General features: G+C 40.8%; 1 protein-coding gene across 1 annotated transcript; it reads right to left on the minus strand.

Annotated features, from left to right (window-relative positions):
• Positions 1–8,974: 8,974 nt before the first annotated feature.
• LOC113163158 (amphoterin-induced protein 2-like) lies at positions 8,975–12,563 on the minus strand. Its single transcript, XM_026361521.1, has 2 exons — positions 12,227–12,563; positions 8,975–11,295 (listed from the first exon to the last, which is right to left on the minus strand). The coding sequence occupies exon 2, from the start codon at positions 11,200–11,202 to the stop codon at positions 9,682–9,684; it is 1,521 nt and encodes a 506-aa protein (XP_026217306.1). The 5' UTR covers positions 11,203–11,295; positions 12,227–12,563; the 3' UTR covers positions 8,975–9,681.
• Positions 12,564–18,936: the final 6,373 nt, after the last annotated feature.

Here is an 18,936-nt window from a genome sequence, read left to right on the forward strand (position 1 = left end):
GCAACAAAGTTAGGAAAGAGTATTTGGGCGTCTGTAGCTGCCGTACATCAGCAGATCAAATATCAAGTGATCCAAAACATGAATTGATTAGATTTCTTTTCTTCACATCTGTGCTTTAAAAGGTGCACCCAGCAATCATTTTGTTTTAACAAAAGGATCAAATGTCTACGTGGCGTAAACGTTGCTGCTCTCGGTGGCAAACCCACAGAGAATTAGCAGTCAATGCTGCAATTAGCTCATTAGCTCTCTGATTTTATGGCTGCAGTTCAGTTTTACTGTGTTGGTTGATTCTCGCCAATGATTTCTATAAACAGTCATTAAGAAATTAGGTTACATTTTGTAATGTACATTTTGAGCAGCTGTTGCAGAAAAAATGTATAGAAAAAAATGAACAACCTATAATATAAAGCCGTATTTAACTCCCACCCCTGACACTGGCCTTTACTGATTGGTTAGAAGGGTGTGAGTCACTCAAAAACCATTAGAAGCAATCCAAACGTTCCTTTAAACTCAATTTTTGAATACGCCTTCATTCAACTGTCTCCTTAAGTTTCTATTATGCACTTTACTGTGGTCCAGTCAAGCTTTGCTTTAAAACAAAGACACTTCCTGTGACTCTCCCTCCTGTTGCTCGGATGTTTCACGCGTGTTCAGGTGCACCTCGCCTTTTCCTTCCTCCTCATATGGAATGTTTGCGTCACCCTCCCCTTCGTAACCTGAACGCCGTACGGATGAGTCACCTGCGTACAGAGAAGCCGTCTCCTTTAAATGTCAGGGCTCCAGCTGCCTGGCTCTGGATTTCAGATAACGAGCACTGCTCGTAAGTCGTTATTTGTACACACAGACGTTAGACAGCGAGGCCCTGATGTCACATCCTCGATCATCATGAAAATACATGAAAATGAAACACTCCTGCTGCTTTCGGGCTGCAGTTGCCACGGCGACACACCTGATAAGTCCATCTCTGTTTTCCTCTTTCTTGTATTTCTCTTTCTCCGTCTGAAGGTCTCATTAGTACTCCTCCTCTCTTTTACTTTCAGGCTGTTCCTTCCCTGTTATTCTGTAGCACACACACACACACACACACACACGTGCACACACCACACACACACACGTGCACACACACGCACCGAGCTTACAGGATTACCACTTGCTGTGAGTTTTGACAGTCAGCTCATAAGTGATTGGCTACTCCTCACTCGAACAGATGGGAACAGTTTGAGAATAAAGCTGATTGTTACCAAGACAAGCCAATGGACTTTAATGGAAAAAAGACAGAAATCTTTTATGAGTTGTAAAATGGAATAAAACACGGATGCTGCTGCTGCCAAAGGGATTGAATCTGGAGAGGAAAAACATACTTAACCTGGAAAGAAGCAGATAAGCAGCAAAATCCATCTGTACTTGAAACAAAAATATTCAGCTGCAGCTTTTTCCATTAATATACTGTAACTTCTCTGTGATTGGCTGTGGTTATTTTTTAAATTAATTAAAAATGAACACAATAAAAAAAAGTTAAATTTTCAACTGATACATTTAATCCACTGGCTTTTTCAGAGAACGCCACGTCTGTCATGTTTAAAACACACCTGTCATCATTTTCTATTTGAGCCCAAAACATAAACGTGATCATTTTCATGATCATTGAGTTTAGCTGTATTTGTTCCAGAGTGGTTCTCCGACAACTGTGCTCTAGCAGCAGACCTGCTTTTTTATCTCATAATTGTTAAGTTGGTTTTCAACCTAATGGATTTGATTCTTTTGATCTTACAAAGGCCTTGGTTTTTTTGTGTCATTGCCAGTTGCCTTGAAAGTAGAAGAAATACATCTTCTGTTACATGTTGTTCAAGTCAACTTGTTCAGAGGGATGAAGAGTCCATGTCTTACGAAAAGTGACAAGAAAAGATTGTGAACCTTTTCAAATTTCATGGTGTTCTGCATTGATTTGTCATAAAATGGGATCTGATCTTCATTTAAGTCAAGAGTGTTAACAAATATAATGTGCCTGTAGACTCATGAACACAGATGTTAGCCTGTTCCAATGATGCCTTCACATCTTTGTTGTCCCTCTGGGTTGTGTCTTTCTCTCATTAATGAGTGTTTGTAGTTTTGTAGCAGCTCTAGTCCACAAAATAATTTTCCACATACTTTTTCCACTAGCACTATGAGGTTTTATGGTTGTTTTCAATAAATACATAAAAGATCAGATAGTTTTTTTGTGTTATTATTTAATGCACATTACATTTGTTAATACTCTTGACTTAGATAAAGATGAGATCAGATTTCATGAGAAATTAATGCAGAAAACCATGAAATTCCAAAAGGTTCACATACTTTTTCTCTACCATTGTATGTATGAACGTGAGTAGCTTCACAGTGTCTGAGACAATCGGCCATCTCATATCTCAGAATTGGTTAATCTCATTATATTTATTAGAAGGTATCATATTATTGTATCTGCTCTGCTGCTGTCAACTTATGCCAAACTTAATAATAGGCTGTTAAAATTGATTTAATGTGCTATCCTTGCTAAATGTGTTTATTTAGCAAACCTAAGTCTGAACTTTATTCTTGATCTAACCTAAACCTTCATCCTAAACCCAAACTAAACTTTGTTGTTTGGATAGAAACACTATGAAAGTCTTTAACCTGAGTGCTTTGTCTCACTTACTCTATCCTTTTGTAAGGTCACTTGGCTCTTAGAATTGTGATAATACACACACACACACACACACACACACACACACACACACTCCTGGTGATAATAAGGCCTAATAACGTGCTGAAGACACAAGCAGCAGCTCACTTGCTGCCCAGACACTGACCCCTCCCCTCGTCCTCAACATCCGTGCTGCATTATTTGATCAAGACAATTTTAAGGGCAAAGCCTTCCCTCGGCTCCCTCGGAGACAGAGGAAATTACTCTGCAGATGCAGCCGCTCCTTTCACCTTCCTTCACCACGGAATCTGGGTCGGTTTCAGCTGCCGTATCTACAGCCGGCGCTGCCTCCATCTGTCCTCTTGGTATTAGAGCTTTTCATCTCTTACTGTCTCATTATAGTGAAGGAAGAGGGGACTAGATGCCGCGCTCTACACATGTCTGTCCTAGAGAAGCTTTTAATTGTCAGCTGTGGGGGGGGAAATGTTGGGGCTGATGTGGCTTTCTACCTACATGATATGAACCAGGATCAGAACCACTGCTTACTACTAAAAGAAATAAAGGACACTCCGTTTATATTTAAACAGAACTGTGATTTCTGGTGCTCAGTCTGTCCCCAGTAGATCCACCACCACGCACTGCACACAGCACAAAGCTAACCCCCAGGATGTGATTAGCACAAACGAATCACCCTCTTCAAAGCAAGCTTTCAAGATGAATGTACAAGCTCAATAGGCAGCACATGTATTGCAAGACACACTTGACAGACTATTAAACATCTCTGTATCACTAAGTAGTAAACCACTGACGTTAACATGCAGGGCTCTAAAAAAAATCACAAGAATGGTGAATTGAATTCTGACATTGACGGGTAGGGAGGATTCTCTCTGAGTTCATCATACTGATCGCTGAGGGTAGAAAAGAGCATTTGTATCTGATGGTTCTGGCTTGTGGCTGCCTAAACCGAGCACCAGAAGCCAGCACATGGAACTCAGTGCAGGGGACGGGAGCTGCCACACAGGGCCGACTGTACTTAAGCTGCTTAACGGCGTTCCTTTGATTTTAGTACTAAGTTTAACTCAAAATGTATTGCTTCAAGTGTATGTATTACTTCATCCTTGAAATATCAGCTGTTTTTCAGTGGGACAAAAGTTTCAATGTACTGCATGATAAAAAAGACATGATGCTTTCATATGCTTATAAATGAAAAGTTCACTTGGAGAGTCAACAGGATTTGGATTATGACAGCGTACAACATGTGCTCTGCATGAATACACTTTCACTGGTGATTTTTTTTAGCCTTTGATGTGAAGTTGAGATACAAAATCAGAGAGACATCATCTCTGACATGACTAGCACTGCCGCGCAATCGACTGCAATAATCCTACGCCTCCCCAGACTGGGTAAGAAGAAGGGAGGTAACCATGACGCCTGGGGTGAAACTTCCAGTGCTTCTAAATGTGGGGGTCGTCTTTGTCTTTCTGTCCACAGATGTTTGCTACCTCTGTGTCATTTGTAAGCGAGGTTCACTGGGAATGTCACAGGTGATGAATCCCACTGAATTCACAGTGGCTCCGGATACAAGCTGAAAAATTTGGGGATTTGCTGTTGCATATTTTAATTTAGTGTCATGTGAGCTCGTCACCGTGCCGCCTGTGGTCCCAACTCCTCGTTTTCAAAAAGCTTTTGAAACCGATTTTTTTGCATATCAGCAATATTAGGCAGGCCTGACTCTAATCTACAGTCATAACATTAGAATTCCTCCCGAACTCATTGTGGGCTGAACACTCATCTCTTCAACAAATAGTTCCCATCCCTCTCAGCACTGAATCTCATTCCTCTCCTCTTTGTGCCTCCTCCACTCGCTCTGATATGCTCCTTAAAGTATATTAGTTGATGAAGCATCCATTCTGCCTCTCTCTCTCTAAAGCGCTGACTGTTTTGGTCTCAAGCACTTGATCATTCAGAGCTTGCACAATAAAATCCACTTCCACTGTGACCTTTGAAATTTGTCACCAAAATATTAGAAGAACAAAACAGGCAGACGCACCGCAGCACTCAGAGTTAAAGGAAAAGATGACAAGGAGAGTGAGACACCACGGAGAAAGTACATCTTGAATACATGACAAGACCCTGCAGGATGTAATAAACTCTCATGCTGTAAACCTGAAACAAGTTCCCTGCATTTAGTCAGCCAATTCAAATATTCACAGTTATTACTCCTACATGGTGCGTGAGGTATATTATGTTTTCATCCTGCAGGCAATTGAGTTTCTGCCTGTGTTATGTATTTTCCCTCTGTGTGGTGCAAACCCTGCAGAATATGACATCCATTAAAACCTGCAGGTGCAATTCTTTAGTTCTCATCAGCTCGTTTCAGTGTTTTGTTACATTAGTTAAAGTGTCAAATGATATTAGTTGCTAGATACATTTTTAAACAAATTAAAATAGCGTGTTGGGTATTTTTCTCCTGGAAAGAACAGGGTGTACTGTAGCTCCCAGCGTAAGGAGACGTTGATCTTACTGGGGGACGCACTGCTCCAGTTGTCTGCTCTGAACAGGGGGAAGTCTCTATCAAACGGCGTTCATTTCTGATGCACGTTAGGAGAACGTTTGACAGGATTGTACATCTTGGTGTGTCTCCATGACGAGCTGACCTAAACGAGAAAAAAGCTGCACAAACTTCGATAAAACTGCGAGCATCTTATGTAACCTTTGCAAATCAATTTGGGTTTCGCAGATTTCTCACATTACTCTTCTATAGTCACAACAGGGTGGATTGAGCATATAATTAAGAGGCCACCATTAATAAAACTGTGCTAATTAAACAGTGGGGACAATTTGCTAACTGGTACCATTGTCTTGAATGTGTTCACATTAATGTTCCCATTTCAGCTACAACCCACACATCCATTACACTACCCTGGCATTTGAATTATGGATAGTCAGGAAATTACTACATTTATATTGGGCACAGAGGAGATTAAATGCATCTGTGGTGTTCAGCTACATTGGCGTATCAGATTTTTGGCAGTTTGAGGATAATTTACATTATAACTACTTTATATTATTTTTTTAAACTAAACTAGTATTACATGAAGCGCTCTTAGTTACAATGCAGAGATGTTGTTCATTTAACTTATCACTCATAATGTGCCATAAATCCAATTGCAGCAAACCACGCAAGTCCACCATGGCCTTTTTATTAGCGTACCCATTATGAGGTTGAGATTAGACAAACTAAGATGTCACAACAATCACTCACATTTGTGCGAGGTTGAAAAAGAGCAAGTTGGCCAAAGTTCACACAATGCCACTGCTGGGTGGTCAGCCAATAATATCCAGTATACAGTGCATACAGTGTGATTTTGTCATAGTTCAGAGGGGGCATACAGAATTCAGCTTAACAAAACTTTCAGTTTCAGGAAACACACACACTAGTTCCGAGCGGAAAAAGCAGGTTTTGTACATACATACTGTAAGGATATACAGGAAAGTGTATGCAAGCAGTATAAGATTTCTTTTTGTCCATAACTTGGGTGAAGCTCCAAAAGCACTGGATCCTACTCTTCCCAGGATGCATCTCACTGGTGTCTTCTAATTTTTGTTCTGGGCTTTTGTCCATACCAGTTAGTCTCTTATGTACAGTAAGAAGCACATAGACAAAAGTTATTAATTAACAGTAGGCGATACAATCTTAAAGGACTGTTCCAGAAATGTTTTACTCTTCTCTGTACGCCCATGAATTTAGGAACTCACATTAGACAGATTACAAAAGTTTCCAAATTGAAACAGTGCACATGTCTAGATAGTGACTTCCTGACAGCCTGCATGTCCTCTAATGAAATTCAGTAGCATCTGTCATTAAGCTGCTTATCGGATGGTCACTTCTCAGAGTTTGGGAGGCTGCGTGCAACAATTTCTGCAACTTTCTTAAACCATCATCCGACATTCATGAAAATGTCATGCTGCGCCTGACCAGCTGTGTTGAGGTGCGAAGGGAGCCACAGTCTGAAATGCTCTCTTTCTTTATTACTTAAATAACTCTGTGTCACTTTTCACCTGTGCCACCAAATTCGACACAATATCCTGTGTAGTAGAGACTAAAATGATGTGCTGTTATCCACGTATCCAAAAAACATCACATCTCCCACCTCCCTGTGACAGCTGCTCACACCTATAAACACATCTGATTTGCAAAGTGGCCAAGCAGAGGATGGTATGAGCTAGCTCTGTTTGAACAAAACCTAACCCTTGGATCCTCCCCGCCTGTTAAGTGCACTCATCTTCGAAACACCACACCTTCAGTTCGTAATGCAGGCTTTCTGTGATAAATATGAAGCCCATCCTAAAGTAATCCTGATGACATGATCAGGATTACTTGTGTAATATTGGTGAAGTGTCCCATTTATAACGATTGAAAAAAATCAAGGCGGAAAATGAAACTGGGCTACAAACTGGAGCCATTTGCTATCTTTACAACTAAAACTAGATTTAATATTATAAACTGAAGTGACCACTCACTAATCTTTTAACTGGAACAGTTCCTGTTTTCTCTGCTGGACTGACAACACCTGCAACACTCTCCAAATGTCCCCACGTTGACCTGTGAAAAGCACCTTGTCACATTGAACCGCAAGGGATGCTTAAATTAGTCCCAGTGGGACCATCACTATCTGAAGCCTCTATTCAACACCTGCCATTGGTCTGTTGCCTCTGAAAGCATGAAGCTCTTAAAAAAGCCTCCTCGCATCCTCACTGCCATTACAACACCCTTAAATCACTGCAGTTTGTTGCAAATGTCTTTCCACTCGGAAAAGTACTGACCAACAAGTGCACAAGAAAAAAAAAAGGCTTTAAAGGATTTCGCTCCCCCCCCCCCCCCCCCCCCCCCCCTGTATTTCTTTTTAGTAGCCACTGGAAAGGCTTGTAAGAGGATTTTTGAAAATGCGATTTGTTGACTGACTAAGAGGTTGTCATCCTTAAATCCTTCTGATGTAACACTACTTTTCATTTTTCACCCAAACTGCCTCTTTTCATTTTAGTTCAGAGCAATGCTGAAAGAGAGGGGAACCAAACATGATGAAACCAAAGCAGAAACTACACAAGTTAAATGTGAGTATTACTGCTATATTCACTGGTGCGAAATAAAAGAACACGCTTATCAGTTAAAATTGAAACATTTTATTTCATGCCTACAAATGTAGTTCACTAAAGTCTTGACAAAGTGTTACCTTCACCTCAATTAAAATTTATCCTGCATCTAAGAGAACAGAAAAATAAAAAATCTATTATTCAGTAGTGTGGACATGTACGACCAAGGAAACTATAACAGGCCTCTTGGCACCTTGAAGGTGAAACCACACACCTACATGAATCAAACAAAGAGAGGACAGAGGAATGTGGGTCATGGTGGGCTCGAGGCGAGCTGGCAAACCTTCTGATTTCTGTGACACTGATCTAAGCTGAAAGGGGCTTCATCGCCAAAGCTAAACTTCCCTTCTGTCTGAACCGATAAGGATCAATCCCACCATGAATCTGCTGTTTGTAAAGCCGTGCAACAAGGTGGAGGGTGAGCAAGAAAGTCCACTTTTCACAGGAACAACAGAGATCAGGTTAAAAAGGGTCCAGTCTGTGTATATGTACCAAAAGCTGCAGGTGGGATGGTCTGAACCTAAACTCTGACTGAATTTTTTACAGTGCTAGAAACAGGATGAGTTTTGCACTACAGTTCCCTCCAGGAATATTAGAACAACAAGGCCAATTCATGCGTGTGTGGCACACCAAGGACATTTGGTTTCAAAAAAGATGAATATTCTATAACAAATGTTCAGAATTTCAGCTTTTTTTCTTTTTACTAATTTATTGATCCCCATGGGGATGTTTTTTAGGACTGTGGCACATATGGGGCTACGAAAAGTCTTGGGTGATGATGTGATTAGGAAGAACTGGGAATTGAACCGCCTATTCTGGGTGGTTAATGCACTACTACTCTTGTGGCTAAATAATTGACAAAGATTTGTACTTATATACATGTTGGTATATTGAAAAAAAACATAGAACATTGCACCTTTTGTATCAGAAAACCTCAATTTTCAATGATCAAAAAGTACAGATTCATTTCTCTGTAAATTAGCAGACATCTGCTGCTGCCATCACAAGTTATTTCATCAGTAAAAAACAATCAACCTCACAGGACACACCTGTAACACCTGTCAGTTACATGTTTTTATACTTGCTAATATTAATCAGAGGCAAAAGGTGCTATGTTCAATGTTGTTTAATATATCTGTAGACATCTAAAAACCTGAGAAAATACAACTGAAATCATTTCAATGATCAATGGTAATTTGAGTGAACCGCCTGTTTAGGAGAATTATGCCACATTTGAGTTCAAGGCATTTTTGTCCAACTGAACACGCTTCTTTCTACAAAGCAGCTGGCTTTTACCTTATACAGCAGCAGCACAATAGTCTACCATACAGTACGTCTCACCGTATTGTTTCGTCCCTTTTTGTAAAAGACCTTTGACAGGGTTACATGTGATGACCATAATTAGAACACACAGACACGTTTGACGTGTAAAATTGGCGTGTTTTCAAAGTGATGTGTTGCACAGTAGGAGACAGACTGTTAAAAATAACAAATGATCATTGTAATAGTGATATTCACAAGGCATTTACCACGTAACAACCACCAGTGCCTCTATAACTTATCAAATCACATGTGAATATTTGGTATGTACCATGTACTATGTGGAAATTTCCATATGAATTCCTGGTATAAAAAACAGACACCATTTATGGTAGAGACATAATTGCAATTCTAGTTCTGAGATGACTGCATTATCTGCTCCAGATCAAACACCCAAACCCTATAGTGCATAACTAATTCACATACAGTAAATCACAGTACACTACTGCACATCAAATGGATTATTTTCATCATGTACTGATACAAGACACAGAAAAAATGACTTCATAGAGTATGAACACAGGAGTGTGCAAAAGGTAATTTTCTTTCTATGCCAAATGAGCAGGGTCTGTGAGGGTCTGTCCTAGTGTCCTACTTCCATTCTTGAGAATTCCCTCAGTGGTAACATGACCCAAGTATATTGCTGGTGTTTTTGGGCTGCCAATATCAATTGAGTTTTCTGCCTGTGGCTCTAAGAAAGCCACCCTCTTCCCATTTGACCGTCGCTGTTCTGACTCTATGTCTCTGGGGTCTGAACAAAGGACGAAAGCTCGTCCTCCGCACCCTCTCGACCCCTCACCTGGGCTTTCTCTGCATCGACAGGGAGTGAGGTAGAGGTAAAGCAGCACCAATATGATGCTGACCACACAGGAAGCAAGGGTGGTGAATGCAGTGTTGAAATGCTCAGCACCGCTGCGATGCGACAAGCCATTAGAGGAGGCAGTGCTCAAGTTTCCGACCACCACATTGACCTCCACAGACTCAAAAGGGTCATAGTATCGCCCACGAGCTGCTACACACCCATATGTACCAGAGTCCTCAATGAGTGCTCCCTGGATTTCAAGGGTGCCATTGGGTAGAACTGTTAGGTGGCCACTTGAGTCATAGGTTGATGAATTCACCACAGTCCTTGGGGTAACCCAGAACACAAACATCCCTTCCTGTGTTGAAGATATCAACCCCGGACATGGCACCGTCAGTGATTTACCAGGCTCTACTTGGTAAGTCTGTGCCTCAAGGGGTATGTCCCACATTCCCTGCTGGCTACAAATAGGCCCTGTTCTTGAATCCTCCCTACATGGATAGTCACCTCTGAAGTCTACCAGGGGGCGATACTGTTTCCAGATCCAGTACTCCAACAGGGCCATTAAAGCACAGTCACAGACCAATGGGTTGTCCTGCAAATAAATTCCACCTTGTCGGGTGACAGACAGCAGAGTCTGGACAGGCACCTCAGAGAGCCTGTTGTGTGACAGATCAAGAAAGGTCAGGTTACGAGGACCTCCAGGTTCCATATAAAGGCCCAGTGGGAAAGCTTTCAGTCTGTTTCCAGAGAGATAGAGCCTCTGCAGGCTGTGAAGATCACTGAAGGCCCCTGGGTTGATCTGGATGATCTGGTTGCCAAACACGAGTAGCTCTTTTAATTCCTTTAGCCCGGAGAAGATGGATGAGTTCAGAACTGTTAGTTGATTGGACGAGAGGTCCAGATGCAGGAGATATGGCGCGACAGTAAAGGCATTCACCTCAATTTGACTTATTGAGTTTCTGCTGAGAACCAGTGTAGTGAGCCGATCAGAGCGTTGGGGAATCCAGTCAGTGGGTAGGGCAGTGAGGGCATTGTGACTCAGGTCCAGCCGCGTGGCATAGCTCGGGAGATCAAAGGGCAGCACGGACAGATTGCTGCCACTGCAGGAAATTATATCACTGGCACAAATGCAGTAACGTGGGCAAGTGTCCACAGAGGGAAGAAAGCCAAGACACAGGAGGAACAGCAGGGCTGCAGCTGCAGTGATACATTGGCTGCCTCCAACATTGGTCTTGCCCAAAAGCTGTGACACAATGGGATGCATCCTGGTGTTCCCTCAGGATGGGATCTCAGGTTACTGTCTCACTGGGTGTACACATGTCAGGGTTACAAGCCTCTGATGAGCAGCTTTTATGAGCTGAGGAGAGGAAAACAAGGAAGAAACTGCAAACATGGAAACGTATTGGTTTATGTTTTACACTTATTATAAAAGTAAAAATCTCAAAGTTAAAATTTCCACTTAACACAATTTACAATCAACTAACAAACACCAGAACAATTATATCAATTATATCTTAGGATGAGCAGTAAAATTACAGTAAAAGTACAAACGGAATACAGGAAAAGCATTGCATTTACGACAGCATTTACGACAGCTGTGCTGTGCTACTGGCATCATCTGTACATCACTATTGTGAGTAATGTAATCTTTACTTGTTAGTAATCCATATGCCTTCCCAATAAAGCTTCAGCATGCACAATACATTTAAATGGTTTTCTATCCATCTCAATGTTAATATATCAAGAATAACACAAAAAAAAATTTAATTTTGCAATGCAGTGCATACAGTATAATTAAATCACACAACTCCATAATTCAAAACGTCCATTAGCAGCTGTTTCCCTCCTGTTAAAATGTTCTCATTTAAATAATCGTTAAAAAAGAAAGTGCCAAGCAGATTAACAGTGAATAATCATTAATAAAGGAAAACATTAAAGCAAAGGTCAGGTTTGGGGCTCCAACAACAATTAATAGATAACTACTTTAATAAATCACTGACCTTTGATGGAAAGAATTCAATTGACAGTTGAACTAGTTGTTTTTTTCTGTGTATCCCAAACAACTGATGATTTATCAAGAACACATAGAGGTGGTAGATCTTTGTAAACAGGATATAAAAATCACACACTGTTCCTAAATGAGCATTAAACATAGGAAATTCGTGGTAGGTGAACTGTTATATATTATTAGTATTGGCCAACTCTGTGCTTTCCTCTTTCATTCTCACACATGGTTTTACGACTTTTGTGGAACCAAAATAAAACAAACAAAAGAAAATACAGCTCACCTTCACGCCCACACTCCTGCTTGTTCAGATCATCGCGTCCGTCTCTCCGGACGCGACGCAGGACCGCGTCCCGTCTGCGAGTCCTAAAATCCGAGAGGCAACTTCGCTCCCGTGGAAGTGAAGCGCATCGTCTCCACCCGTGCGCATAATCCACGGAGAGTGCGAGGAGGAGACAGGAGAGCCGCAGCTGAACTGTTCACCTGCAGGTCGGGTTGCATGTCGCCGTGGGAGGGGTCGTCCTGAGAGTAAACACAACGGCAGCCAATAGGCTCCACTAACACCAGCAGCGTGGATGCTGCCACAGGGAGGAGGAGGAGGAGGGGGGAGCTGTAGTGATTTATTTAGTTTGAGGCTGGTGTGATGGTCATCAATACAAAAGTGTCTCTAGCACCTTTATTTGATTTTATCTGATTTATTTATTTTGACATTAACAGTGTATTAAATCACTCCCTGAAACGTGAAAGGGTTCACATGTAAGGTGCAGGAGAAAAAGAAATCCTCTTTGGTCCAGTTATATGGAGCATCTCAGCATCTTTTAGCGCAATGTTTTGGTTTTGTGGCTCTTAATCTCAATGTTGTCACTCTCCTTAACCCTGTTCCCTGCAGCAGCAGGCAGCTAATGAGCATAGTGGAGCAAGAGCCAGATATTTCTCTTAAAGAGTTGGTGGAGACCAAAACCAGAGCCACAAGACGTGGAATTACTAAATATTGTCACTTGATCAGGAGCTGTCTTTTACATTCTTTCTCCATCTCCTGTATTTTGCTCTCCTAAATGAGGCACTAATTTGACTTTATGTTGTGTGACAGATTAAACGCCCAGCCATCAGCCTAATGATGTCATCAGAGCTATTTTTGACCCGGTAAGAGACTAAAAGTGAGGATATTTGACAATACATGTTTTGTTTTTTTAAAACAACAAAGTTGGCTTTTAAAGGAGATTGCCTCCAGACATTGTACATATATATCTTTTCCATATATCTATATCTATATCTATATCTATATCTAACAGTTGTTTTCATTTTTAAAAGACACATGGCACCAATATTTGTTGTTTCCTTGCATCAATCACCTGGCACACACTAATGTTCTCACCAGGAAATCCTCATATAACTCTTTAAAACCCCTTTAAATGGACTGACTGTTTATCCATGTCTACAGCTGATGGTAATTTAAAAGGTTTAGATGCTGTTTTTACAAGCTCAAGCCTCATTGCCCCTGCAGAGATCGCCAACTGTGCTTCAGCATTTCGGCATTATGCTGTTAATAGTAGCTTGCCAAGGACAATTTGGTTCATTAGAGATAACATCTTTGTAATTAAACATCTGTGACCTTGAAGATATCTTGGCTTTTTTTCGTTTTCTCTTACAAAGCCACAGCTTCATCACCGCTGAGCTGCGGCGCTGAGCTATCCACGGTTTGTACGAGGCCAAATCGTGTGCCAGGAAAGTTGTGAAAACAAACAAACACTGGTGCAGCTAATAGAAACTCCCATCAGCCTTTTTTTTTTTTTTTTTTAACGGTAAAAGAAGAGCAGCTTTTTAGGATATGCTTGTTGAGGCAGAATTTTTCAGATGCTGTTAAGCTTTGCAAACAGTTCACATAATCCCCTCCTTTTTTCAACATACTGTTTCCCCATGTAGAGTTGGAATTCACAATCGAGTCTGCTACCATACTGCCACAAGTGTTACGTTACAATGACTTGAACGTTTCATTTATACTGATGCTTCAGAAGCTCCACACCACTGTGTGTGTATATTTACAACCAGATCATGTTTGTAATGAAACATGAAAGTATTCTTACACCTCATCAGGCTGTCAGTGTTTAAAGCTCTACCAGCTGTTCTTGTTGTTGTTGCTTTCACCTTTTGCTCTTGTGGATCCACACATACAGACAACCAATCCAATATGTGACAAAAAATGAAGAGAGAAAATCAATAGTGATCTCATTTCTGTTAACGAGTCAATTCCATTAGGTGAAAGAGAAACAAGAGTGAGGCCTGTTGTCTTATAATCCTGTCTTCAGTCTAATCACAATGCACTCATAATTATGAGCTTTACACCCGGGACATCGTGACAGACAAATCGCTGTATGTTTCCATGGTGCTGGCCATCAAAGGGGATGGTCTCCGGGGATTTTGCCAGTGTCCATCTTTTCTTCAAGATCACACAGTCACGTTGTTAATATGCAAGGCATGGAATGACCAACATGCTCTTGAGTACAGAACTGTTGCAATCTAATAAAATCCACAGAAGGATCAACAAAGTACAGTAGTTGCTTTATAAATACATTTCAGTCCTTCACCTTTATGGAATCTAATGGTTCAGCTCAGCATCTGCTGGTGCCCGTTAGTCTTACCTGGCAGTTAAATGCATGTAATTGCATCCGTTCTGCATCCCAGGTGTAAAATAGTCGCTGATTACATGGTTCAAACGAAAGCCAGCAGGGTTCTGAGTGCTCCCTGAAGAAAAAGGATTAAAAAAGACTGGTCTAGGTGGTTTTTCCATTTAGCTGGAGTTCAACAACCCAACTTTCTGACCATCTGCTTGCACTAACCACATATTACTTTCAAGATGATGATTAGATCATCTCATCATCCCAGTATGCATGGAGCAGAAGTCATGTTGGCTCTAGACAGTTGGTTTACTGAAGAGTTATAGGCAGCATCATAAAAGCCCGTGTTGTGCTCTTAAGGTAGTTTTTCCCATTTCAAAAATATTTACTATATATCTGTAAAATATTTGACATTTTGGGAAATGCTGTAATTAACGTAGCTTATTTTAGCGCGAAGGCAACAGTCAGCACGACTACGGCTAAGAAATGTAGGAATCAGGCAAATGCATCAAAATATTAAACGAGGCTACAATCAGAACACGAGGTGTTAACATATGTATGTTAATGTTGAAGAGGGAAAAATGTGAAAAATGATGTGCATGTACATAGAAACTGTAAATAAAACATGAATAAAAAATAAGAAAAGAAAGAAAGAATATCTCGTATGCAGCTACTGTCAGGAGCTTCTGGACATTGGTAGAATGAGTACAGATTGGCAAAGCTACCACAGTACTTTTCGTAGTCTTTAAACTGGTTTAAACTCATTCCAATTTACAATTTCCTGTGGTGCAGTTCCCAATTCCGGTCACATATCTGTCAAGATAATTCCAGCATAAAGAAAGTATGAAGACTACTTCAGGAAACCAGATTAAAGTATGGCTAGAGGGAGCTGCCTCTGCTTTGCAGGGCTCCTTTGAAAAAACTGGCTGGAATATCTTCAAAGACGCAGCTTCCTATAAAGACTGTGTTGATCTGGAATAGTTGATTGTCACAGTGTCCGTAATACCCTCTTTCAATCAACACAAAGTGGGTGTTAGTTCTGATCTGATCCTAGTCTGTTGGTTCAGTTTGTGAACCTTCAGAGAGCTCATTACCACAAAGCTACAACTTTATGCCTCCAGTATCTGAAGCTATAATCTGAAGTTCATGTCGCTCTCAAACCAGCTTTTTCTGGTCAAAAGTTGGTTCTTCGGCTGTCGAAACGTGAAGAACTGGTTCTAAGACTGCCTTGGTGGGGTATTAGAGTGCTGATGTTGTCACAAAAACCATCACCTCAAGGGTAAATGAGAAGCTGGCTGAGTGTTTGAGATGCAGCTCTAATCCGTATCCTCAAATCTTCAAGGACATCTTGCTCAGTATTAACATTGGAGCAGTACCAGACAGAATTCCAGGGCATGGCATCGAGCCCGTGCTGGACAGCTGACCCAACCAAAGTCTCCCATCTCCCGTGTGAATGCCTACCGTCCCATAGCATTGACACATTTCATCGTGAAGTGCTTTGAGAGGCTGGTGCTGCAGCCTCCCCATCACTCTCCATCCCCTCCACTTATCCCACTGCTCTGTCCACTCAAATCCTCTCATCTAACTTTCACCAAGAAAACTAATAGCGCATTTCTCTAAATGTTGAGCCATTTCTTTATGTAGTTCCCAAGGCTAACCTAACAGAGGGGCACGATTTATGTTGCCGTGATGTTGTGCGGCTTTATTTTTCCATTTTGTTTTATCAACACACAGCATTTGAGCATATATAAATATTACATTTAGAGCTGCAGCAGTTAGAAACATTCTAATTTTGGCGTTAATGTTCCCCCACTGTTCACAAGAGTGCATCTACCAGCATTAACTGTCTCCATTTGCAGCACTTGAACTTTAAGGACTGAACACCGGTTTTCAACACTAGGTGAGAATGAATAAACCCGCTGATGGAGAGAGGAATCTATCCATCCTCCTCTAATTGTAAACACATTGGAAACATGCCATTAAGCAGGTCGTCTTTGAAAGCAGACCCCCAATTTTGCAGATTGTGCACAGTTTTCTTGACTACTCAAGCTCCTCCAGATCAGACATTATAACACAGCTTTAAATGCCTTGGTAATCACCTACTACTTGTGACTGGTAGGTGGTTTTGATGCACCTATTTTTGTTTTAAGGGTGAGGTATGGCAGGAGAGTGATAACAGTTTGCAGAAGTATGATGGGGGAAGACAGTCCAAATCCAAATACAGATTATGATGACAGTCCAATACACAGGGTGCTAATAAAGTCTGGTGATATGTACAGGGCAGAACAACAATAAATCCAGCAGGCTATAATTCATGGTCAGGAGCAAACCAGGTCCTACACAGTGAGAATTTTCAAAGGGAAGTCCAGCAGGCAAAATCCACAACAGAATAGACAGTCCAGGTCAAAAACACTAGGAGGTCCACACAGAGGTAAAGCAGGGAAAGGAACAACGAGGGAGAGAACAGATCGGGGAGGATGGAATTGTGACACTGTATGTACTCACTAGTACATTAATTATGATACCAGTATCTTATAATCTTATATCTCTTATCATTAATGGGGAATAAAATATTTAAAGAACGACCAACACATTGTTCCAGCACACTGGGAATTCTCTGGGGGACTTGAGTGCATCCTACAGATTAAACACACTGCTCGTCTCTTGATTGAATGTCAGAGAAGCAATCACACATTATCAGTTACACATTTTTATCACCACCATTATTTTTTTATACCACTTTCCCCAGCTTATACATGGCCTGACAATGAAACTTTGCATTACAGATATTTTAGAGTATATGCAAGACAATGTGTGGGTTTAAATGATGCATGTAATGTAGCGCCTTATAGGACCTCTATGATATTAAAATTGTTATGTAGTGTTTGAGTGTCCAGGTTTACATTTTCACCATGAACCAGGCTTGTCTTTATTAAACAGTGATATGATAACGTGAAAGATAAGATGTATATGTAAAACCAAACCCTGCACAGGCACGACAACCACATGCACGTTGGCTTGTATGTCACCTTCGGTCCTTAATTATCTGAAGTCTGGTCTGGAACCAATATGAAAAAAAAATGCAACTCAACACCCACGCACTGAGTGGTTACAGCAAAGACAGAAAAAGATCACCTGAAAGCTTTTGATGTTGATTTGAACTTATTCTGATGCTGTGTTTCACATTCAATAAATAAAATTCTACTAAAACAGATGAGAGTTATATATGACATGCTGAGCAACAGAAAGTGTCAGCTGGAAGATATAGAATGCCAACTTAAGAAACAGGAGGAGTACCCGAAAGCGCTGCCTGTACTGTGACTGACAGTTGATCTAGGAGGATCACCCACAGGAGATGTACAGTCAGAAAAAGGAGCAGGTCAGTATGTGAAAAACCACTGAGAATCCAGTGGATTACGACATGAGGAAGCTCGAGCAGAGGTTTGTACACATCTTCCACATGAGTTCAGTTCCACGTTTTATCCAATCATTTCAATTTCTCATCCAGAGTCATTAGCTGGCACAATAAAACATTTCCACATCACCAATGTACTGCAGTGAAATAACTAAATGTTCATCTTATCTTTTTGGTTAATGAAGTGGGAAAAGCAGCAGGAAGAGCATAATGAGTACGAATAAAAATGACTTTGTCCCTCCATTAGTGCTGCTCATTTCGTTGGATAAAAGTATCCCGCAGCTGCTGCTGCTGCGGTATATGTTAATACATTTGACAGATTCAGGTCTGTGTGATGGCAGTTAACAATGACGGCTTTTACTCTTTATTTGATGTGTGCAGTATTTCCCAGGGAAAAATGTACGACTCTGATCCTCCAGTCCGGCGCCAATTAAAGTACAAAAAAAAAACAAAAAAAAAAACAACTAAATCATCATTTCTCTCAAGTCCTTTGTCCCATTTAAATCATCTCTTTCCCTTCAGCATCTAAAAGCTGCAAGAGTTGAAAACAATGGTTTGAGGCTTTGTGCAGTAGGACTGGAAAGGCTTTTAAATCCTTTTCTAAATTTTTTTTATTCTATTTCTAGAAATAAACACAAAAGAAGCATGAACGTCTCAAACTCTACTTGTAGAGAAATTATCAACTGTTTTAAACCTCAAGTATGTTAGTATTGATTAATTAACTCAGTATTATTCAAATTTACAGTTAATTCTCCTGAGTTGAACCTCAAGAGGCACAATCTGTATAAGTAGGTGGTCAATATGTAAGCTACACCTATTATTACTGTGGGAAAACAGCGCTCTCAAGTGGACACATTAAGGATGTCTACTCACTCACTGCTCATTTCAGCATGTCCTGGTTGTGTTCAGCCTACTGTACAGGCTGGACAAGCTACCTTATTCTCATGTTCTGTTTTCTAACTA

This window comes from Anabas testudineus, chromosome 23 (assembly GCF_900324465.2).
Source record: "Anabas testudineus chromosome 23, fAnaTes1.2, whole genome shotgun sequence".
Classification (NCBI taxonomy): domain Eukaryota; kingdom Metazoa; phylum Chordata; class Actinopteri; order Anabantiformes; family Anabantidae; genus Anabas; species Anabas testudineus.